Raw genomic sequence first — 23,291 nt, forward strand, 5'->3', positions numbered from 1 at the left:
CAAGATTATACCTATGTGTCAGATCAGTGGAAAATATTTTTTTTGGTGTGCTGCAGAATTTTAGTAATTAGTTTATGTGTGCCATGAGACGAAAAAGGGTAAAAATTGATGCCTTTTTTTTCTTTTAAGCTGGCTTGCTTTGTTTGTTTTTCCTCACCAAAGGACATGCTTATTGATTTTTAGAAAGAGGGAAAGGAACGGAGAGACAGAAACATCGATTTAAGGGAGAAACATGTATCAGTTGCTTCTCATACGCATCCCCACCAAACCCACAACCTAGATATGTGCCCCGACCAGGAACTGAAACTTCAACCTTTCTGACTGTACAAATACATTATTTAGTGGTTTTTGTCCATGATATATCTACCTTATGTTTGTTTTGCAGATGGATTATGGTATTTGGAAAGGGCATTTGGATGCCCTAACTGCTGATGTGAAGGAGAAAATGTATAATGTCTTATTGTTTGTTGATGGAGGCTGGATGGTAGATGTTAGAGAGGTAAGCTGTATGTGTTGTGTATACCTAAAAGAAAAGAAAAAAATAAGAAAAATCCATCCTTTGGTTTTGTTTTAACTCTGAATATGAGCGTCTATAGTTCTTATATAACTTTTGTACTTACAATTGAACATTCCATAGTTTAAGCATAAAGTGGAAATACTAACCAGGAATGGGAATATTCTACTTGAGTAAACTATTTCTTCAGATTTACTATGTTCACTCAGAATACTAAAATTAATTTTTTTTTAAATTATGGACCTGAATTTTTAAAAAATTATAAATGTATTCAACTCAGTTTAAAAGATACAAAAATAAGTCTTAGTATGAATAAGACATATGTAAAGCAGTGGCTCTCACCTCTGAACACTCCATTTAAATTACCTGGGAAGCTTTTAAAAAACACTGGGTTCTATCCCCAGAGTGTATAGTTTTAATTAGTCTAAGATAGGGCTGGGCTTTTTTTTTTTTTAATTGCCCAGAAAGCTTCATTGTGTAGGCTGGTTTGAGAACCAGTTACAAAAGTACTAAATGCCATAAGAAACACACAAATTAAGTATTCTGCAAGTTCAGGAAATAGAAAGGTACCTAGAAGAGATGTGGTCAGGATGCTTGAATGGTAGTCATTTTAACAATTTGATAATCACTTGATGTCTCTCTGTAGGATGCTGAAGAAGACCCTGAAAGAATACATCAAATGGATTTACTGAGAAAGCTTTGTCTGCCAATGTTGTGTTTTCTGCTTCACACCATATTGCATAGTACTAGTCAGTATCAGGAATGCCTGCAGTTAGCAGACATGGTATCCTCTGAGCGTCACAAACTGTATCTGGTAAGTTCTAGAGCATTTACACTTTTAAATTTTAGTGATTTAATAAGCCCTGTTTAGATTTCTCAAAGTAATAGGACCATTTTAATGATTGTGCTTTTGTTTTTCTAGAAAATACATATATACTTCCTAAGCAGTTAGAAGTATATAGACTGGCTCAGAGAAATAGCTTTGAAACTCGTAACCATGCTAACATACTGGCCTCTGGCTACATAAATATTAAAAAGGAATTTTTTCTTGTATTAAGCTAATCAGGTTGATTAAGTGATTATCAGTTCTTATTCTTCTTTGTTCTCTTTCTTAACTTTTTTCTCTTTTTAAAAATCAGGTATTTTCTAAGGAAGAACTAAGGAAATTGCTACAGAAGTTAAGAGAATCTTCTCTGATGCTCCTAGACCAGGGACTTGATCCGTTAGGGTATGAAATTCAGTCATAAATTATCTACTCTTTGTAAACTCACTAATTTCCATGGTAAATGGAGTTCTTTGTAAAATATACATATTTGTAATTACTGGGTTTTTCTTTTGAATCATCATGGGGGAAAATGTTTTTAAATTTTAGACATTTGGATTTTGTACTTTTCAGAATATTATTGCTGATACTGAAATTTCAGTGTATTATATCAGTATTTCCCTGTGTTTATTAATAAAATTATATAAATATTAAAATTTTCTTTTCCTACAAATTCCAGGCTTGTTTCTCTGTTGTGTTCTAAGAAATTAAAATTCTTATTATCCTACTTTTTTCCTGTGATCATAAGTACTCTGTATCTTAAAATTATGAAGACAATGGAAAGTAGATTTAAGCCAAGTATGTAATTTCTCATCATAAAATTTAGTATTTTTAAATATTAGAGCTAAGAAGATGAATATAAGCAGAATGTTTTCTAAAATAATATTAAGCTATTATTTTCTTTATTTTGAAGACATTTCTAGTTTAACTCTCATTCAGCATACCTGCTATTAAAATGGAGCACGTAAAGACATAGTGTAGTGTCTGGAACACAGTAAACTCTGAAGACAAAATGAGTAAAATCTAACGCAACCCTTCTAGTAGGGGAAATACTAGAAGGACTATGTATTGTAAATGCCATTAGAAAATACAAGCAATCTGGGAAGGAAGAAACTACTTACAGCTAAAAGGTCTCTGAGGAAGTGGCATTTGGGCTGCAGTTTGAATAATGCACTAAATTTGCAAAGGCGAAGATGAAGCACAAGAAGGGTGAGGCACTACAGATTAGGAATCAGTATGAGCAAGGCCAAGAAAGAGTACTGCATGTTTATGAATCAACAAATATACCACATTAACTAGAGTGCAGGATTTATAAATGGGAAAAAACGAAGAGAGAACGTGAATCTAATAGGAAACGTGGTCTAGGTTAGTAGCGACCCAAACTAGCTAATCATCTGAATCTCCTGAGGAGTTTGTTAAATATATATTATATTTATAGATGCCATCTCTAGAGATGTTATACTCAGAAGGCCTGGAATGGGGTCATAGAATTTGTATTTTTAAATAAAATAAGCTATGAATGATATCTAAATAGCTAAGTTTGAGCCATTCTGGCTTAAATCAGAAATGGGTATTAGTACTCCTCCTGTACCTGAGGCAGACAGCAGTAGTTGATCATAATGCGGTCTTCTTGGCATCATCTAGGAAGAGGAGTAGAGACAGTGGACTCTGCCCTGTTTTTATTCTAGCTAAAGTAATACAAAGGTGAAATATTTACTTATGAAAACATTTTTAGCCCTGGGTGATGTGGCTCAGTTGATTGAGTGCCGGCCTGTGAACCAAAGGGTTACTGGTTCTTTTCCTAGTCAGGGCACATTCCTGGGTTGCGGGCTAGGTCCCCACCTGGGGGCCCATAAGAGGCAACCACACATTGATGTTTCTGTCCCTCTCTTTCTCCCGTCCCCTCTCTCTAAAAACAAATAAATACAATCTTAAAAAAAAAAAAATCTTTTAATTTTTATCTCTTTCTATGTATCCATTTTAAAATGAGGTAGAGCCATATGAACAGATAAAAGTATATCTAACAAAACATGTACAGGATTTGTATGTTGAAAACTACAAAATACTGATGAAAGAAACCAAAGAAGAGTAAAATAAATGGAGAGACACACCACGTTCATTAACTGGAAGACTTAACATGGTAAAGATGTCCCTTCTCAAATTGATATTCATGTTTAACACTATTCCTATCACTGCTACAGCAAAAAAAATAGACCATATATTAGTTGGGATGATTGAATTAATATTAATTTCCTTAGGTGTAATAACAGTATTGTGGCTAGGTAGGAGAGTGTCCTTATCTTAGGAGATGCCTGCTGCAATATTTAGAAATGAAAGGTCATGAAGTTTATACTTTATTTCTAAATGGTTTAGCTTTAAAATAAAGGTCTACAAAGATAAAGCAAGGACGGCAAAATGTTAACTAGTCAATCTATATGGAAAGGGCACAAGAGTGTTTTATTAATACTAGTCTCTCAACTTTTCTATAGATTAAATTTTTTTCAAAATAAAATATTTGGGTGGAGTTTGATAAATTGTGGCAGAACAACAGAATATCTATATGGAAAATAACCCCCACTTTATACCATATACTGTCGATAGGAGAATGGCTAAACAAATTGTGGTATGTTCATACAAACCAATACTATTCAGCAGTATAAAAAGGAAAGAATTGATCTCAACAAAAGAATTTACACATATAAAGAGTCCATACTCAGAGATCTATTTATATAAAGTTCTAGAACTATGTGGTGAAAAATATTTGAACAGTGGCTTCCTCTTTGGAGACAGGTGAGATTTTCTAGGGAATTTTGTGTGGTGATAGAAATGTTATATATTTTAACAGGTGTGGGTTACATAGGTGCATCCATTTGCCAAAAATTGTACAGTTTTTGATTTATAAATTTACCTTTTAAAAATTGAATGGAAGGGTGGGGAGTGGGTATACATGAAACAAGAATGGCAGTTGATGAAACCAAGTGAAGTGTGCAAGAGGGTTTACCATACTGTTTTAACTTTGCATAAGCTTGCGTTTTTTCCATAATAGGAAGGAAACAGGCTAGGGAGCCAGAGAAATTTGGGTTTGAATCTTACTCTCATCCCATTTTAGCTGCAAGATAACACCCATGAACCTCTAGTTTCAACATGTGCAAATAAGACTAAGATAATAATTACATTTCAGGAAGAGTAAGGGTTAGGGCTCCTGTGCTTTGTTGAAGGAGGTAAAGAAAGCTACTTCACCAACTAAATCAGCAGGGCAGGTACAGGTGTTGGAACAGTGGGAAACTGGATTAATGTCAAAGATGGGGTCAGATTGAGGGAAGCCTTGAATGACAGGAAGGGGGCGGGTGAGGAGGGGAATGTGGAGAAACATTAATTTGTTGTTCCACTTATTTCTGCATTCTTTGGTTGCTTCTCATATGTGCCCTGACTGGGGATTGAACCCGCAACTTTGGCATATCAGGACGATGCTCTAACCAACTGAGCTACCCAGGACTTTAACTTTTCTTTTTTTTTTTTGACATCAAGTTATATATATTGTTAATAGATAACTTAGAAACATACAATAAAATTACATTAAGAACAGGACAAATAAGTGGACTTTTAAATGTATTATTATTTTTAGCCTGATGACATGGAGGACTTTGCAGGGAAACACACTGGTTCTTATAAACTAGCATTTATTTGGGGCATGAGAAGGGCATGGAACTTGTTTGAATGTGTCAGAATGGGTTAATTGGAAAGTTTTAACTTCTAACCCAAATTTGAGTTCATATTTTAACTATTTTCAAATATAAGAAAAATAGAGGAATCGTAAAAATATTAACTTATCCTTGGTAGGATTATCAGTCCAAACCTATAATCAAAAGGAGACAATGAAGATAGGCTAATTAAAGCCTGAGCTCTTAATTGGGGAGCAGGTGAGGGTAAACATGATAAAGTTTTGATCAGGTAGGATTCTGTGGATCCAAACTGGAAAGGAGGATGGCAATATAAATATACAATGGAAAAGGCACACAGTACAGAACGATGGTAGAGTTTGGTGGCATAACAGGAAGAAAAGTATCAGAAAGACCATGTTAGGAAAGCTAGACTTTAGGCTTTGCCTACTAAATTTACTCATTCTCAAATGTTAGTTTGAGTCGTTTCTTGGGAAACTTGACCACCTCTCCCTCCCCAAGTTTATATCAGGTTCTCTTATTATACATTCCTAAGACCATATTTTGTTAATTCAGAACATTTATTTGTAATGGCTTATAAATGTTTAGTCTTCTCTCACTAAGTTTCATGAGAGGGTCTGGATTGGTTTTACTCTCCATTACCTACCAAGTGCCAAATGCAGTGCCTTGCACAAAGCAGGTGCTCAGTATTTAGAGAGGAAATTAAAACTCTCAGACTACTTAGTAATTAAGGACAATGAGAATATCACACTATCCTGAGGACCGTGGGCAAAGCTATTTTCAGGGGGAAACTCACAGCTTTAAATCCTTTAAATAAACTGAACATTCTATTCAAGAAATTAGGGGGGAAAGTCAGAATAAAAAAAGTAATGACTCAAAACAAAATCGATAGACAATCTTTGAAAAGCCCCATAAAAAAAGCAAATTACTGGTAAGGCTAATTAAGGGACAAAGACAGCCAAAATGCATAATATTTAGAATGAATAAAATGGTATAACAACAGATGAAATTGTTATGGAGCATTTGTGAGCAAAGAGGACACGAGGCAATTTAGAAATAAATTTATGGCGTTTATTTACCTGGCCAGGGACGGGTCTTCCCACCTTCAGAAGCAGAAGATGGGAGAGCTGCCCCGCCTTACATACTAAAAGGTTTTTAAAGGCAAAAGAGCTATACTCATGTCCTTGGGGTAGCCAGATAACAACAAAAAAACTACACAGGCGTGAGAAACTACATATACACACACTTTCTAATTTAGAAGGGGCTTCAGCTGATAAACACTTAGCGCACCTGGGGTTGAGATAACAGCCAGGGTCAGCTAGCAAAGGGGGCTCAAGGTTGCTAGGATACGTGAGCAAAAAATAACCTGCCACTGGGGTAAAACGCAAAAATGGCAAAGAGTAAAAAATGACCCATTACAGAAATAAATTTAAAATATCATAGAATACAACTCTAACCAAGTATATTAGAATATTTAAGTAAAATGGACACTTCTAGAATAAAGGCTATTGATTAAAAAAGAAAAGCTGAATAGTTTACTAACCATGAGTATATAAAAGTTCATCATACTGTCTACTCTTGTATGTTTGGAGGACTAAAATTGCTCAGTACCCGTCTCATACGTAAAATTGACCCACAATGTTTGCACACTCCACTCCATCAGAGTATGAGAGCAGCAGTCTACTAGGTCGAGTAACACAGGAAATGTCAAACATCAAGAAAAAGGTTCCAGATGGGCCCAGCTAAGGCCGGCGTCAGGCGACTAATGGGAAAGAGAGGATCGAGGAAGCAGCTTGCCGCAGCTAGAGCCCAATGCGCCTGCGCAGGATAAAGGCTGCTCCGGACCAGCTGGGGGCGGAACCGCGGGCGCCCCGAGTCACGTGGCAGGGGCGGGGCGTACAGTACGTGGTGCCGCGTCGTCACGGGCTCAATGGGCGGTGGCAGAGCATGTGTACGCTGCTGTTGCTCCCCTGGGACCCTCTCCGGCGCCAGAAGCTGAAGCCAGCGGCTGCGCGGACACCGCAGCGGAGGAGGAGGGCAAGGGCAGCCAGAGGCAGGTCGGGCGTCCCTCTCGGGAGGTGAAGGGCCCCGGCTTCGTGGGGTCATGGCATCGCTGGCGGACCGAGTGCGGGGCAATGGGCGCATCGCCGCCGGGCTCCTGCTCAACCTGCTGGTGTCCATTTGCATCGTATTCCTCAACAAGTGGATCTATGTGCACCATGGCTTTCCCAACATGAGCCTGACCCTGGTGCACTTTGTGGTCACCTGGCTGGGCTTGTACCTCTGCCAGAAGCTGAACATCTTTGCGCCCAAAAGTCTGCCGCCTTCCAAGCTCCTCCTCCTGGCTCTCAGCTTCTGTGGCTTCGTGGTCTTCACCAACCTTTCTCTGCAGAACAACACCATAGGCACGTATCAGCTGGCCAAGGCCATGACCACGCCTGTCATTATAGTTATCCAGACCCTCTGCTACAAGAAAACCTTTTCTATCAAAATACAGCTCACGCTGGTGAGTAGCTTCAGTTTCGCAAGGCTCACCTCCTGGACTATTTCACCGGGAAATTTGAATGTTTAACCTTGCTCCATGCTCTTTCCCTTCATCTTAAACCCCACACATGTGTCATCGGGGAGCATGTGAATTTAAGACTTACTTGAGGGAGATGGAAAAAAGCCATTTTGACACTCCGTTGGGCTCTTAGCCCAAAAGTGTACTTGTGTGTTTTTAATAACTACTGTTTGTTGCATATCCTTAAATGCTGCGATCCGTAAGAAAGGAAAGCTGTGTTGGGTGGTGCAATTCAATGCATCGAATAATCTGCAAAATCTCAAACTGAAAACAGCCCACCTCCCCCAGGGGAACCAAACTGTGTGATAAATGTTAAAGGTTTAGAATAAGATATGTTTCAGACTATGTCAGCAGCAACATTCTGCAGAGGTGTCTGCATCTTTAAATATAAGGAAATGGACTAAAGTCATTTTAGCAGTTAATAACTTACAATATTAAAGATCCTAATGTTTTTGCTGTATGTATGTTTGTGTCGTTTAGCCACTAGTTTTGGGATTCTTTTACTCCTATGTCCAGGTATGTGATAGTCATTTCTTGTAAAGTGCAATGCATTATGTTACACAAAATTTTGAATAGAATTAAATGTGAACATGATGAGAACCATCATATTTAACTTTGAGGAAACAGGGTCAATAGTGTTTTCAAATAGAAAAAAAGAAAAATGTATAAAAGTTCACTGTTTCCCAGTGATTTTTTTAAATTATCCATGTAAGACACCATGAATGGCATACTCTTGAATTTAATCTGAACATTTACTTCTTTTTCTTTACAGATTCCTATAACTTTAGGTGTAATCCTAAATTCTTATTACGATGTGAAGTTTAATTTCCTTGGAATGGTGTTTGCTGCTCTTGGTGTTTTAGTTACATCTCTTTATCAAGTGGTTGGTAATTTTTTTTCCTTTATGTGCCTTTTTAGCAGATTTCATAAATTTTGAAGCTGTATCCCAAGGTTTAGAAAACACAGTATAGAGACAATAAACTCTTAGGAAGAAAACATAATTGCCTAAATTGTCTGATTCAAGGTGAAGAGAAGAAAGGAGACAGAAACTTGATGCTCACCAAGTACCTCCCTACCTGTTTGTAAGTGTATGATACCCATGCTTAACGGTCTGATTTTGGGGCCAGGCTATATGATTTTCTGGGAAATCTTTACAAAATGAGCAGTAAGACTTTTTACTTGAGGACTGAGTTCATTGGTTATATTTGTCATTTACTTTTTAATTATAACATTGTTGTGAAAGAGTACACTTTCAAAAATTTGAGTGGAAAAGGAAAATGACAGATTTATAAATCTTTGCCTTAAAAATATTCTGCTCTTACTACTTATATATTGGCTTTGAATAATTTGTCTATATCAATATTTTATAGCAATGGGTATTTCACTTTTTGTACTACCACAGTGCCTTGCCTCAGTAGCAGGTATTCATTAAAATTTGTTCATGGATCCACTTAGCTTCATTACCATAAAACCTGAACAAGTATAATTTTTGTATTTTATATAGTGGGGAAAAGTAACTTGGTAGGGTACAGTGAAACACTATTTTCTCTATACTGAAAACCTTGGACTGAAAATTCTGGGTGTGCCTGCATGGAGAAATTAGAGTCAAAATATGTAACCAATTTTACTTTATTTGCAGACATCCACTAGTTATAAACTAAGACCTTCTTGTTGAGTGTTAGAAGTTTAATAATACAGCCTTGCATCTTAAACTTCATAATACTGATCATTTTAGAAAGAGTGTTATGTGAAAATTCTGAGGTTGAATACATATTTTGGTGTCAGAGAAGCAGTCTAAAAAAGACACCAGTGGCATGAAAGGATGGAGCACCCACGCAGTTTTGTCACTTGGCTCCCAGATACTGTCTTTTGCTGCAGAAAATAGTCAGAGGAAGCTCAGATTTATGCTTCAGGAAAATTATATTTGGGTGTATTTCAGTGAGTTTAAATTTTTTTACTAGATACAGTAAATGAACATACTTTTTTTTCTAAATGAACTTTTTTATTTGCCCAGTATGGATTAAATACTTATTAAACATAGCAAGAAATTTTATTTGTTGAACATTAGACTTTTTGTATTCATCATATACAATTTAAATTCAGAGTACTCACTCTTTATGCCAGTATGGACACTTTTGTTCACACAAGTCTTAACATTGCTATAGATTAGAGTAAAAGGACTCTATATCTACAAGTAGATATTTGATATGATATTGATCAATGAATGATTGTACTCTAACAAATGGAGAGTTCTCCATGATTAGCAAAGTAATGTTACAAAATAGGTATATTCAACAAAAATTCATTTTAAAGAAAGTTGTATTTTCCCATTGTATACCGGTATAATTTCTGAGTTATTTCTGCTGGGGCATTAAAAGGAGTTAAAAGATTGATAAAGTATTAGATTTAGTTGTAGAAAGAGTGTGGATGCATTCATCCCCTCAGCAGACATTTCTTCTGATTTATGCTCAGGCTTGAGGATACAAAGATGAAAAGCATCTACCATCCAGTATTGTAGAAACACATGTAGACAGCTAATAAGTAGGATAGCTCAGGGTATAAGGAGAGTTGTGTGGTGCACCAGGGAGGAAGTGGCATTCTACCAGAGGGTGATGAGATAAGTAACTGAAAAAGTTAACCATTTAAATTGAAGGACACACATGAATTTGCCTAGCAAAGAAATATAGGAGAGGTCTTTCTTTGCATTGATGTGTGGAGCATTTTTGGAGAACTTGATTTGTTTGGTGAGACTATAGTGGCATTGTGGAAGGACAAGGCTTTGGGATGGGTGAGACCAGATGGCAGAGTCTTAAATGTCATGCTGAGGAAGTGTGCTCTTCATCCTGCAGGCACCAGGAAAAGAGTGTAGACTCTGGTGGCCATGAAGAGTGAACCAGAGAGGAAAGAAAGGGTGACAGGCAGAGCAGTCAGGAAGCTCTCTGTGGTTCCAGGGGAAAACAGGAAGGTGCTCTCCAGGGACAGGGCTAGTGAAGTAGGTACAGAAAAACACTCCGGAAGCCTTTTAGAGAAAGAATTAGTGGGATTCGACTGAATGGGAGAGTGAGAAAAGTAAGGAGTCTGATCCTTGAAGGGGATTATATCAATTATTGGAGCAACACAGGACGAATTAATTTGGGGGAGGAAGTAATGAGCTTGATTTTGAACAAGTCCCTGCAGATTCTCTCAGTGAAGATGGCTAGTAAACTATTGAAGATGTGAGCTTAAGGATGCTCAAGGAAAGAGGTCAGAGCTGTAGATGTTAGTGGATAGTAAAAGAAATCAGTTACAAAAATTAAAAGAGGAAGGCCAGATATCTACCTTAAAAATAGTAAGTGGAGGAAAAGGTGAGTGAGGAAACAGTGCAAATCAGAAGTCAAGTTATCCCAAGAGAGATTTATGGATTCTGCAGAGAGCTCTAGCAGGAGGTGGGTGGAGGGGACTCCTTCAGTTGTGGCTGTTGGAGGTGATAATGCCCTTTGGGGGAGCAGTTTCCTTAGAGGGGTGGTGGGCAGAAGCCAGGCTGCACTGCTGGCGGGGAAAGTGGTGGCCCTGACTTACCACGATTCCAGGTGGTTCTGTGTCAGAGACACGCAGCTGCCTGGTGAGGCCGCTAAAGGGACAGAAGAGCAGGCCTACTCCCTGCATTCGTTTTACTCCCCACGGTGCCCCAAGGAGCCAGCGGCAGAAGAATCAATTCTTTGTCCTTCATATTCACAGAAGACCCTTAGTTAAGGCTGGCAGAGATATGTCAGATTTCCTGCTCTTCTATTTTTGTCTTGGTGAATTTCTATAGACTTAGAGTATATGTAACAGGATAGCCAGACCTACAGGAAAGAGAATTATGTAGGAGCAGTTACTCAAAGGCCTGGCTGTTTTTGCCAGATTTTATTCAAACCCTCCTATCCAGCCTTCTTTGAACAGTCCTATTTGTGAAATATTTTCAGGGCTCATGGGATTTGAGGCTTTGAGGTGTTGGTTCTACTAAATGATGCAGTTGTTTAGGATTTGTAATCATCTAATTTTCTGAGGTGTATTGGTGGGAGATTACCCACAGGAAAGTCATCCATAAAGCAGGAAAATTCCTTTTACCATAGACTAGGGTTTTTAAAGTGAATAAAAAGACCTCACATACCTTTCTAGCCACATACATTGGCAGCCACCTGGGATAATTGAGGTTCCTGTCAGCCTGTAATTAGTGTGCCCTGCCCCTAGTCCTTTGGGGGGTGCCATTTTTAGAAAGAAATGAAGTCTGACACTGCATCTGTATTCCTCCCAATGATCAAATTTTCCACTCCTGCCATATTTTCATGAGGTCTCAGGCTTGTGGACTCCTGTATGCATGGACTTTCTCCATTTACTAAGACCAGGAAGGAAGAATGGATTTTTTTCCCTCCTTTATAATTCAGAAGACAATACATGATCAGATACTGAATTTATAAAACTCCTTTCACCCAAGGTGCTTAAAGAACATTTGTATATATTATTGATATTTGAAATCTTTTAGAATAACTAGGTATTTCCTCCTCCCCAACCCTGAGCCCCACATTCCCATCTTTGTGGCTAGAGTTGCATCTTTCCTGTAGTAAGTAGCGCTATTTTTTTCCTGCCTAACTGGTTTTATCTCCTAATTTCTAGTGGGTAGGAGCCAAACAACATGAATTGCAAGTTAACTCAATGCAGCTGCTATACTACCAGGCTCCGATGTCATCTGCCATGTTGCTGGTCGCCGTGCCTGTCTTTGAGCCCCTGTTTGGAGAAGGGGGACTGTTAGGTCCCTGGCCAGTTTCTGCTTTGGTGAGTTCTAATTGTTTCAGTGTCTAAGAAACAAGATAATATTAATCCCTCAATTATTAATGCAATTTTAATTTGCAGAGCACTATTTCACTTTTAATATTCATAATTACCCTTTAAGGGAGGCAAGGTAAAGATTTTCTTTTTTTTTTTTTAGATGAAGAAACTGAGGCACAGAAATGTTAAGGGACTTGCCTAGGGTTAGAGAGGTAGCGGCAAAACCAGGCCTAAACTTCAGGTCTGCTGATGCCTGGTTACTGTTCTGACCACTCCAAGCTATAGCCCACAGATAATTTGGATATTTATTTTTATTTTATTTTATTTTTACAGTGAAAATACAGGATTACAAATTTGTTTTGTTTTGGGGTTTGTTTTCTTCTTCCTTTTTAAAAATTATTTATTTGCTTTTTTGTTTATTTATTTTATTTTTAGAGAGAGGGGAAAGGAGAAAGAGAGAGAGAGAAACATCACTGTGTGGGTTGCCTTTCACTTGTGTCCCCAACTGGGGACCTGACGTGCAACCTAGTCATGTGCCCTGATTGGGAATCGAACCAGTGACACTGGGTTCGCAGGCCGACACTCAATCCGCTGAGCCACACCAGCCAGGGTTTTCTTCCTTCTTTTTAATGAAGTCCCATTAACATTCCTTGTAATACTGGTTTGGTGGTAATGAGTTCCTTTAGCTTTTTCTTATCTGGGAAGCTCTTTATTTCTCCTTCAATTCTAAATGATAGCCTTGAGAGAGAGAGTAGTCTTGGTTGTAAGTCCTTGTTTTTCATCACTTTGAATATTTGGTGCCAACCACTTCTGATCTAAAATGTTTCTGTTGAGAAAGCAGCAGTCTTACAGTAGCTCCCTTGTAGGTAACTAACTGTCTCTCTTGGTGCTTGATTTTTGTTTTAATAATATAAATAGTACATGGTCATTGCGTAGATTTTGAACATACATAAAAATATAAAGAAAATGAAGGCCTTCTAGAATCCTGCCAAACTAAGATAACCACCTTTACCATTTTTGTGACCATTTCATGGATCTCTTTTTCAGATATACAAGTACATGCATGCATGTGTATTTGTATGTGTGTATTATAATTTTACTTACATGGAACATTATGGTATATGCTGTTTTCATCATGGATTCCTTTTCCCTAGCTCTCCAACCCATACACATTTCCACATCTCTTTACCCCATCCTTACCTTTTAAAGTGAGTCATGTCAACATTTTAGTGTTTGTTCTTCCATATTTTCTCCATGGTATACATGACCAAATATCAGCATACACAACACACACATGTACATACACATGAATATATACATAAGGTAAATATTTGTTTCTATTACAAAAATGGGATCATATCACATGATTTTCTTTATCTGGCTTTTCTCACTTCATATCTCATGAAAGTCTCTATATTATTCTTTTCAATGCCTGTACAATAGTTCCAGTTCTTGACCACTATGACCAGTGTTACAATAAATATTCTGTACATGTGTTCTTATGAACTGGTACTTTTTTCTGTGAAGTAGAATCCTAAGAGTGGAATTGCCAGATCAAAGGGATATGTACTTTGGGGATTAAGATACAAAGTATAATCCCCAATGTAACAAAGTATAATCCCTAACATAGGGAAGGCATGTCTGCTTCCCTTAACTTTAACCTTTGGGTAGTCAATAAGAATGTCTTTTTTTGTTGCTGGTGTTAACTTATCAAAATTACATAGCTCTTAAGCTATTCTAGGCGCTATTCTAAGCACTTTGCAAATGTTAACTTACTTAATCCTGATAACATTATTGGTTGGATACATACTATTGTTCTTCCTGTATTTACTGATGAGGAAACTGAGTTAAGTAATTAACTCAGGATCCCACAGCTACCAAGCAGAGCTAGAGTTCGAATCCATGCATTCTGGCCACAAAGTCCATATTCTTGCACGCCACTGTGCAGCCTGTGAGCAGATTGATAGTTGTTTCATATTCGCATGCCTTGACATAAACCCTTTTTTCCAAATTAGAAATCATTGGGCCCAACTGTCAGGTGATAGTTCCTCTTAATTTTACAAAAATTCTATTGACCTTAGTTAACTGATCTTCAAACCATTGCAGTTTAGACACCTTAAATTAGAAAGGGAGAAGTTTTTTGTTAAAGGCCCTCTGACAGATTTGAAAAAGTGGTGAGCAGCAGAAAGGTCAATAAAAAAAAAAAGTCAAAGAAACTCTAAAGCCATTTCAATAAAGGAGTCACTTTCCTTCTTTAATATCCCTAGGGGGCATCAAGTCTCAAAGTAGAGTTTGTAATTGTATTTGTAATGCTAAATCATCAAGAAATAGGTATGTAACATTCTATGAACTTAACAATGATTTATTTGTAGAAACAGCTTTTAAAATTTTTTAAATTTTTCTTTTATTTTTTATTTGAAAGAGAGGAAGGGAGGGAGAAAGAGAGGGAAAGAAACATCAATTGGTTGCCTCCTGCATATGCCCCAAACAGGCACTGAACCCACAACCCAGACATGTGCCCTGACCAGGAATAGAACCGGTGGGTGGCCTTTCCCTTTGCAGGATGATGCTCAACTGACTGAGCCACACTGGCCAGGGCTAGAAACAGTTTTTAAAAATCTTTAAGGAGCAAGTTTCTTTTAATTGAAAATTTAATGGGCCTGACTTTTATAAAATAAATGACATATTACTCTTTTTACCTAAATAGGACACAAATCCAACTTCTCTAGTCCTCTTACGACTGCACTGATCTAAAAACTGATAAAACCCACATGAGACAGAAAGAATCTTGAAATACGACTTTTTTAATCTCTTTGGAATTTAAACTTCTTATTCAAATCATAACTAATATTTTATGTAATCTCTTATTTTAGAAATAGAAAATGACTTTATAACTTTTAAAATAATATTGTGAGGTAGGTTTGAACAGAATGTTGTATGTGTATACAGTGGTTCAGCCCCCTTTGTCCCCCTGTCCTCAGCCAAGTAGTCTTATTCACTATCCGATGTACACACTCTTAGGCATAAGACCTGGGTTCCGGGAATTTTGCTATAGTTTTAGCAAACCCCAATAAATCTTCCCTCTTCTCCCCCAAGTAGCTGCGGACACCAGTGAAGGCTTGTGTCCTTCAAAGATATTTTATCCTGCTGGCAAGAATTTAGTAACTTTTCTGTTTTAGTAACTTCTCTGTTCTCAGAGCCAGCTCCCCCAGAGCCATCTGTAGAAAGCCCTTCTACTCCCTCCTCCCTGATCCCCTTTTGAATTCCCTGCCTTACTTTTGTTCGGGGCTGACACATCTTTGGTCTCAGCCCCTCCTCTTGCAGCTGGCCAAATAAACCTTTTAAACTCATGGCCTGTTCTCTTGTTATTTCTCCTCTCACTCTCGCCAGACCTAACGCACACCTTACATTTTCATGCCTTCATGCTTTGGCCCATAGTGTTCCCTCTGCTCGGAATCCCACCCCCTCTTTTTTCTTTAATGTTTACAGTTGAAGTCCAAAGACTTTTCTTACTATCCCAGCCCAAAATGAGGTGTCCTGCCTAGAGATTCACATAGAACTTATTGTTTGTTTGCCTGTAAATGAAGGAATTCATTTTCTTTTATTGCAGGAGCCAGAACTCTTGCATTGTACTCTCCCTTCCATGTGGTGAAGAGGTAACATAACACTGAGTTAAGAGCAGGAACTCCAGAACCAGAATGCTTGGTTTTAATCTCAGCCCTGCCACTTCCTGGCTGTGTGATCTGGGGCAAATTACTTTACTTCATGTGCTCTATTTTCTCATCTATAAAAAGGGATATTTTACTACCTCATGGTGTTTGTGAGGATTAAATAAAGTAATATATGTAAAGCGTTTAAAACAATTATTGGCACATAATAAGTACTACATCAGTGTAAGCTATAACTTATCATGACTTTGATTTTGTCCATAAGTAGTATCTGAGCTCTTTGAGGACAATATCATACTGTGTTTCTCACAGGGCATGGCCTACTTTTGTAAATATCCAGTGACTACATATTGATTTAATTTAAATAAGAATAAATATGGGCAATTCAATAGAAGAAAGATCTGGAAGGATATATGCTAAAGTATTAATAGTGGTGGGTGGCTGAGATTATAAGAAGTTCTTATATTCTTTTTGCTTCTCTTTTATTTTTCTATAATGAACATGTATTACTTTTATTTAAAAAGTAATTTTTCTTCAGATAAATAAGAAAAGTGAATCTGCAAATTCACATTCAGAGGCAGGATATTATTGGGGAATTTTTCTTTGAGTCCTGTAGACAAAATTACATTTCAGAATATTATTCATTCTGCTCTTTTACTCTCAATTTTTATTGTCTTTCAAATTGATTCTTTTAAAAATCTTGTTCCTAATGGTTGATATTTGAGTTTTTAGAAATGCCTAATGAAATGTATTTTTACTTGATGATTATAATGATTGAAGCTGCATTAATGATTCTTTTGGTTTACTTGTAGCTTATGGTGCTGCTATCTGGAGTAATAGCTTTCATGGTGAACTTGTCAATTTATTGGATCATTGGGAACACTTCACCAGTTACGTATCCTTTTCCTAATGACTTACAAATACATAGTTTTTTCTATTTTCTAAAACTCCATCACATTAATTTCCTTGAGTCATGTAATTACTATTACATGCCCTAAATTACCATAAGTAGAGTGAGTTATTTTTAATCTTTAATCATCTCATTCCACTCTAGAGTCTATGGAAATTTAAAGAAATATGAACTGGGAAAATGAATTAACTTTTTATATAATGAAGATTTTTAAATTTTTTAAAGTCATAGATGGTCAATTTCCTTATGAGAATTAACATACAGAACCATTCTTTGCACTTAGTGGGGTTAAATAAATATTTGTGGAGTGAATAATGGGATGGATGCTTGGGTTGTCAATCAGTTCTCAGTTATCTATAGTAATAGAGGTGGTTTCCTCATAGCAAAAGATAATCAGACCTCTGAAATTGAACTAAGTGACCTTTGAATTTTAGGGTATATTTCTGTACCTAGGTGGATATGGATGTGCCTGTTTTTCTCAGTATTACTTCACAAAATGAAGTCATACTTTGAAGGTCTAATCAAACTCAACTGCCTCTTCTTAATATTCTGCTTGTCATTCTGCTTCTCTTCTCATTTCACTTTGCTCTATTCCTAGGCAAATGCAGAGAATGGATTTCTTCAAATCAGAGAGGTAGTTCAGCAGTGTTATGTCAGAGGGTACTGATTTATATAAATGAGTGAACACTGATGTTATCAAAGTAAAAAAGCAGCATATTTGCCAACTGTCAAGAAATAACAACAATGATAATAATAATAATTTTTTTAAAGAATAACACAGTAAATATTTATTTTGTGCCAAGTACTTTTTGAATCATGTTGTGTGTATTAGGCATTTAATTCTCACAGCAGCTCTGTGAGGTAAACTTTATTATTTTATTTTGCAGAGGAGGAAATGGAGGTGCAGAGAGTTTAAATAACTAAAGGTCCTGCAGCTGAGAGGGGTTGTATCCATATTTCAAACCATGCAGTCTGGTCCCAAAATTTCTGCATTGTGCTGCCAAGTCAGCGCATCCAAGTGTGTGCCCTTATTAACATTTACCCATTCAACAAACATTTATTGAACATCCACTATAAACTGTTCATTGACTTAATATTTACATATTGGATACCTACTATATGTCAGGCACTGGAGATATAGTGAAATAGACAAGAATCTTTGCTCTCACAGGCTTAAACAGACTATAAACAAAAACAAAAAGAAATAGAAAATATATGTATTAGTGTTAGATAGTGTTAATTGCCAAAGAGAAAAATTAAATTGGAGAAAAGAATATGAAATGTTGGGAACAGAGTTGAAATTTTAGGGAGAGAAGGCAGGAAGGCCTCTCTCTAAGAAGGGGACTTTTGAGTAAAGACCTGAAGAAAAAGAGGTTGCTCCTTGCAGATCGGGATGAGTAGCATTCCAGGCAAGGGAACAGCCAGTTAGAGACCCTAAGGAACAACAAGGCAGCCTGTGTGGTTGGAGCAGGAGCACAGAGGGTGGGGTATAGTGGCCTATGAGGGGTGACAGGGAGCCCGGTGGAGCGGAGCTGTTACAGAAGGATGATTACCCTGAGAGAGAAGTGAAACCACTGGAGTTTTGAGCAGAGAAATGGTATGATTTTACTTACGTTCTAATAGGGTCACTCCTGTCTACTGTGTTAAGAATAGACTAAAGCATGGTTTCCCAAATCAGTGCTATTGACCTTAATGGCTAGACAATTCTTTGTTGCAGGGGCCTGTCCTGGAGCTTGTAGGATGTTAAGCAGCATCCTTGGCTTCTGCCCACAAGATACCAGTAGCTCTCCTTTTCCCCAGTTATGAGAACCAAAAATGTGTCCAGACCTTGCCCAGGTGCCAAAATCAGTCCTGGTTGAGAACCACTGAACTAAATGAGGCAAGGCATGAGGGAAACCGTCAAGAGGCCATCATAATATTCTAATTTAGAAACAACGGTGATTTGGTGCCAGGATGGTAGCAGTGGACACAGTGAGAAGTGATTGGATCCCGGATACGTTTTCAGGTAGAGCCAACAGGTTTTGCTGACAAATTGAATGTGGAGAACACAAGAGAAAATGAGGTTGACTCCATGGTTTTGGCCTGAGCATGTGGTAGAATGGAGGTGCCATCGGCTGGGGTGGGACAGCGGTGAGGCTGTGGTTTGGGGATGCGGAGGAAGACCATGGGCTCGGTTTTGGGTGAACAAGTCTGAGAGCTCAGGGTCTCAGCTGGGGAGGGTCGAGAGAGAGTGAGTGCTGTGTAGATGTTTAAATTGGTGAGACTGGTTGAGTTGGCTGAGCAAACAAGTAGAAGAAAAGATGCCCCAAAATTGAGCCCTGAGCCATTCAGGGTTCAAGAGAGCTGAGAGGAGCCAGGTGGGAGAGGCAGGAAGGGAGCAATCAGGCAGAAAGGCAGGAGAGTGGTGTGGAAACCAGGTGAGGGGGATGCCACTCACAGGTCAGGTCCAGGAAGACTGCTCATCAGCAGCGGGGGGTTTCAGATGGTGGGGGCGCTGGCGGTTTTGGCAAGAGCTTTCAGAGGATTGAAGTGAAAGTTGAACTGGAACATAGTGGAAAACTAGAGAGGAATTGTACATATCAAGTTTAGACTGTTCCTTTTTTCAACTGACAAAAGGATTCACTCTAGAATTTCTTCACATTTGCCTTCCGTCTGGTATAAATATCTTTAACCCAGCATGAGCTACCTAAAAGAGGCTGAGGAGTAAAGAAATGCCGAAGTGTTAGAGCCAGTGCACTTGAAGATAGCTCATAATTGAAAATGAAACATATTTGATTTTGGTTCTAAGGAACATCCTTGGGAAGATTCTCTGTCTCCAGGAAGTCACCTCTATTGGGTCAGGCAAGCTCAGGTACCCCAGTGACACCGCCTGCGCTCTCCTGCCCGGAAGACACTTCCAGGCTGGGAGACCTCTAGGCCCTCCCTCTCATCAGTTATGAAGTGGGGGAAATAATACCTATGATGTCGGGTTGTTATGAGTGTTTGAGAGAATATATATCAAGCACCTCGCAGATATCTATTATACATAAATAGTGCTATTGATAACTATTATTAGAGCTAATACACATGGTGCTTAGTGCCTGGCATATCATTGCTGCACAATATTACTTTCTTCCCCTTCCCCTATTTCCCTCGTAAATTTAAGCATCCTGGATGTGCTTACCTTCAGTCAGCTCTCTGGTGCCCTAAACCTCTCACTTCGCTTGCCAAGGAAAGTTATTATGAGAAATGGCACTCTAAAGCAGAATCATGAATTGCTGTACAAAATATCTTCTCTGTACCTTGCTCTGAACCCCTTTCCAGACCTTATATCTCTTTTTTGGAATCGTCAATAGGGATAGTTGAAGCAGCTTCCTGTCAGTTATTAATTGCTAAAACTTACTTGTAGAAACTAGGGTTGACCCAGCACTTCACTGAAGTTTCTGCTGTTCTTTACACTTGGGGAGGAAAGAGCTGCCATTCAGTCTATGTGTCATGCAATTCTTTCCAGCCCCAGGAAGCTGTTGCTGTGTGTGTGTGTGTGTGTGTGTGTGTGTAAATATAACACCAGCTTGTTATTCCTTTTTATCCTTATCCAAAACCTCAGCTATAACATGTTTGGACACTTCAAGTTCTGCATTACTCTGTTTGGCGGCTATGTTTTATTTAAGGATCCACTGTCAGTTAATCAGGGTCTCGGCATGTTATGTACATTATTTGGCATTCTTGCCTATACCCATTTTAAACTCAGTGAACAAGAAGGAAGTAAGAGTAAACTGGTACAACGTCCTTAATTGTTTGTGTGTGTGTGTGTGTGTGTGTGTGTGTGTAAAACAGAAAGTCACCCCAAGATTACAAAATGTGAAATGTGCAAGTTGTTTCAAAGAAGGAAAAAAATTACATTGCAAAATTCATTGAATGGTGGTTTACAAGAAGTAAGACAAAGGAAATTTTATTTATAAATATGACTTTTATTTAGAGTACCTTTTTTCAAAAACAATTCATGCTTCTTTTCAAAGATGATGATTGTATGAAGTATCTAGGATGGTTCAGTTATGCCAAATGAAGTACATGAAATTAAAGTTCTGTAATAGTGACAAAGGATTTTGTATCACTGAACTACAAACGTGTCAAGGTTTTAAGAGTTCAGACTTTTCCAAAGAAGGACGCATAAGACTCCTCTGCCTACTTGTAGTTGGTCTACAATGTGAACTCTATTATAATTTCAGCCAGTGTTCCAGTCAAATTTAAATCTAGCATTTCTATTTTAGTTGGTTTGGGATAACTTCCTGCTTATTTCATTTATTAAAGTGCAATATAACTTACAGGAAACAAAGTGTAGTACAGAAGACCATAAAACAAAATCCAATTCCAAGAGTAACATTCTTCTAGTGTCAGAAGTTATACGTTATGCAGCTGTGACTGGTGTAGCTCAGTTGGTTGGGCGACATCCTGCAAACTGAAAGTCTGCAGGTTTGACTCCCAGTCAGGGTGCATGCCTGGGTTGCAGCTAGGTCCCCAGCTGGGGGTGTGCCTGAAGTAGCTGAAAGATGTTTCCCACATCAATGTTTCTGTCCCTTTCTTTCTCCCTCCTTTCTCCTCTCTCTCTGAAAAAAAATAAATAAATAAAATATTTTTTAAAAGTTAACTATGGCTGGTATGACTCAGTGGACTGAGCACTGGCTTGAGTTTCAAAAGGTTGCTGGTTTCATTCTGAGTCAGGGCACACTCCTGGGTTGCAGGCCAGGTCCACTGTTGAGGGTGTGCGAGAGGCAACCAATCAATGTTTCTCTCCCTCTCTTTCTCCCCCTCTTCCTCTCTCTCTAAAAATAAATAAAAATAAAAATTTTTTAAACTTTTCTTTAAAAAAGTGTTACACATTATCCAAAACACTAGTTTTGTTTTGTTTTGCTTTGTTTTGAGTTCTCAGTGATTTCTAGAAACTACATTTAGTTAAAGAACAAAATAACTCCACATCAAATGGCCCAAAGAAGAGACTATAGATGAAATGAGGTTTCTTATTATTTTGGTAACTGTCCTGGTGTCTTTGAACCCAGGTTGGTAATTTCTTAATTCCACCTCTCTGCTATTACTAACTACTGCCCAACCCTGGCTCCATCTGAGGCAACCATGGAGCTTTCTTTGGCACTGAGGATTTGGAGTGAACTGTGTCCAGCCTTCCTAAGGTGGCTGAGGAAAATTATTACACAACAAGTCAGGGCAAGTGCTATCCAAACACTAAGCAGAAACTTTATGAAAATGTTAGGAAAGATTTGAAAGAGAAGTAGGAAAATGGTCAGTAATTAACTAGTTCTATGAATTTTTAAAGGAGTAATTTTTTAAAATTAGTCCCACCTAAGGAAATACATAGTGCCATGTATTTAATTGTAAAATTTATTTCTCCCTTCCAACATCTTGACGTTAGAGCATCAAAAGCAGTTGTTGATAACCTCTCACAATAAATTAACTGAGACAGATAAACCCTCTTGTAATAAATAATTCTTTTTCTAAATATTATTTTTAAACATTAAATGAGAAAACAACTCTTAGGAGGATGAAGAGCCATATGGATTTTTTAGGATTTTTTTTCGTGACCTGTTTGAAATGAAAGCCTCAAGGAAAATCTATTTTGACAGAATTGTGATGTATCAGTCAATCTGTTGTGTGATTAGTATGTGTGATTTTCTGTTTGTGTTTTAAATATTCATTGGTTTGTCTCAATTTCTGAAAATATATTTTGTTGTGCTAAGAAGTACAAAACAATTTGTCTCACAGATGGGCCTCAGGCATTGTTTATCTACTAGCATTCTCTGTGTATATCTAAATTAACATATAATTATTTCCACAAAGCTGGAGAAAAGTATTTCAGTGCAGTGAGAATTATGTGACTTCTGTGCACTCACAGCTGAGTTCATTTGTGCCATGTACAGATGCTCATTAAGTACAACCTGGGAGGGGTGGTTATGATAAATGGTGGTGGAGGGTTATAATAAATAACTGATGTCAATAGGAATGCAGTGAGAAAGTTGGAGCAAGGTAGAGTGGGATACATATATATGTATATATAAGTGGATAAAATATATACTACTGGAACTGGAGGCTGGTAAACATATTTGTTTCTGAAGACAACTTGCCATTGAAAAGGAAGTTTCTGGAGAAAAACGTACCAGATGACCAGGACCAGCCATGGAGACAAACTGGAAACACAGTGCCTGGAGGAACACACATTATCAGCTGTTAGAAGTGTTAACTGCACTTGTTTTTTATCCTATGTTAAATGACTGCACTTCAGTTTTTACCTACTACAAATAAAGAGGACCTGATGTTTTTACTTGCGTATTGTGTATTAGAACCAGTGTGTCTGTG

The 23,291-nt window shown here is 37.8% G+C and overlaps 2 protein-coding genes across 6 annotated transcripts in view; both read left to right on the forward strand.

Annotated features, from left to right (window-relative positions):
- Positions 1–1,981, forward strand: part of NUP107 (nucleoporin 107) — a 39,697-nt gene extending 37,716 nt beyond the window's left edge. For both annotated transcript variants that reach the window (XM_090275645.1, XM_090275644.1), the window contains exons 26-28: positions 386–499; positions 1,161–1,328; positions 1,654–1,981. In XM_090275645.1, coding sequence (XP_090131771.1) covers positions 386–499; positions 1,161–1,328; positions 1,654–1,761 — 390 coding nt within the window. In that variant the 3' untranslated portion in view covers positions 1,762–1,981. The remainder of the gene's footprint in view (positions 1–385; positions 500–1,160; positions 1,329–1,653) is intronic.
- Positions 1,982–6,936: 4,955 nt separating this feature from the next.
- The window catches only part of SLC35E3 (solute carrier family 35 member E3), a 28,433-nt gene continuing 12,078 nt past the window's right edge, over positions 6,937–23,291 (forward strand). For 3 of the 4 annotated variants that reach the window (XM_090273582.1, XM_090273583.1, XM_090273581.1), the window contains exons 1-3: positions 6,937–7,523; positions 8,353–8,463; positions 12,216–12,374. In XM_090273582.1, the coding sequence (XP_090129708.1) occupies positions 7,122–7,523; positions 8,353–8,463; positions 12,216–12,374 (672 nt within the window). In that variant the 5' untranslated portion in view covers positions 6,937–7,121. Of the gene's footprint in view, positions 7,524–8,352; positions 8,464–12,215; positions 12,375–16,848; positions 16,932–20,532; positions 21,546–23,291 lie in introns of those variants that run through there. The other variant, XM_090273580.1, reaches the window with a different exon arrangement.

The sequence above is a fragment of the Furipterus horrens genome, unplaced genomic scaffold, assembly GCF_987537825.1.
Source record: "Furipterus horrens unplaced genomic scaffold, mFurHor1.1.pri manual_scaffold_4, whole genome shotgun sequence".
NCBI classification, from domain to species: Eukaryota; Metazoa; Chordata; class Mammalia; order Chiroptera; family Furipteridae; genus Furipterus; species Furipterus horrens.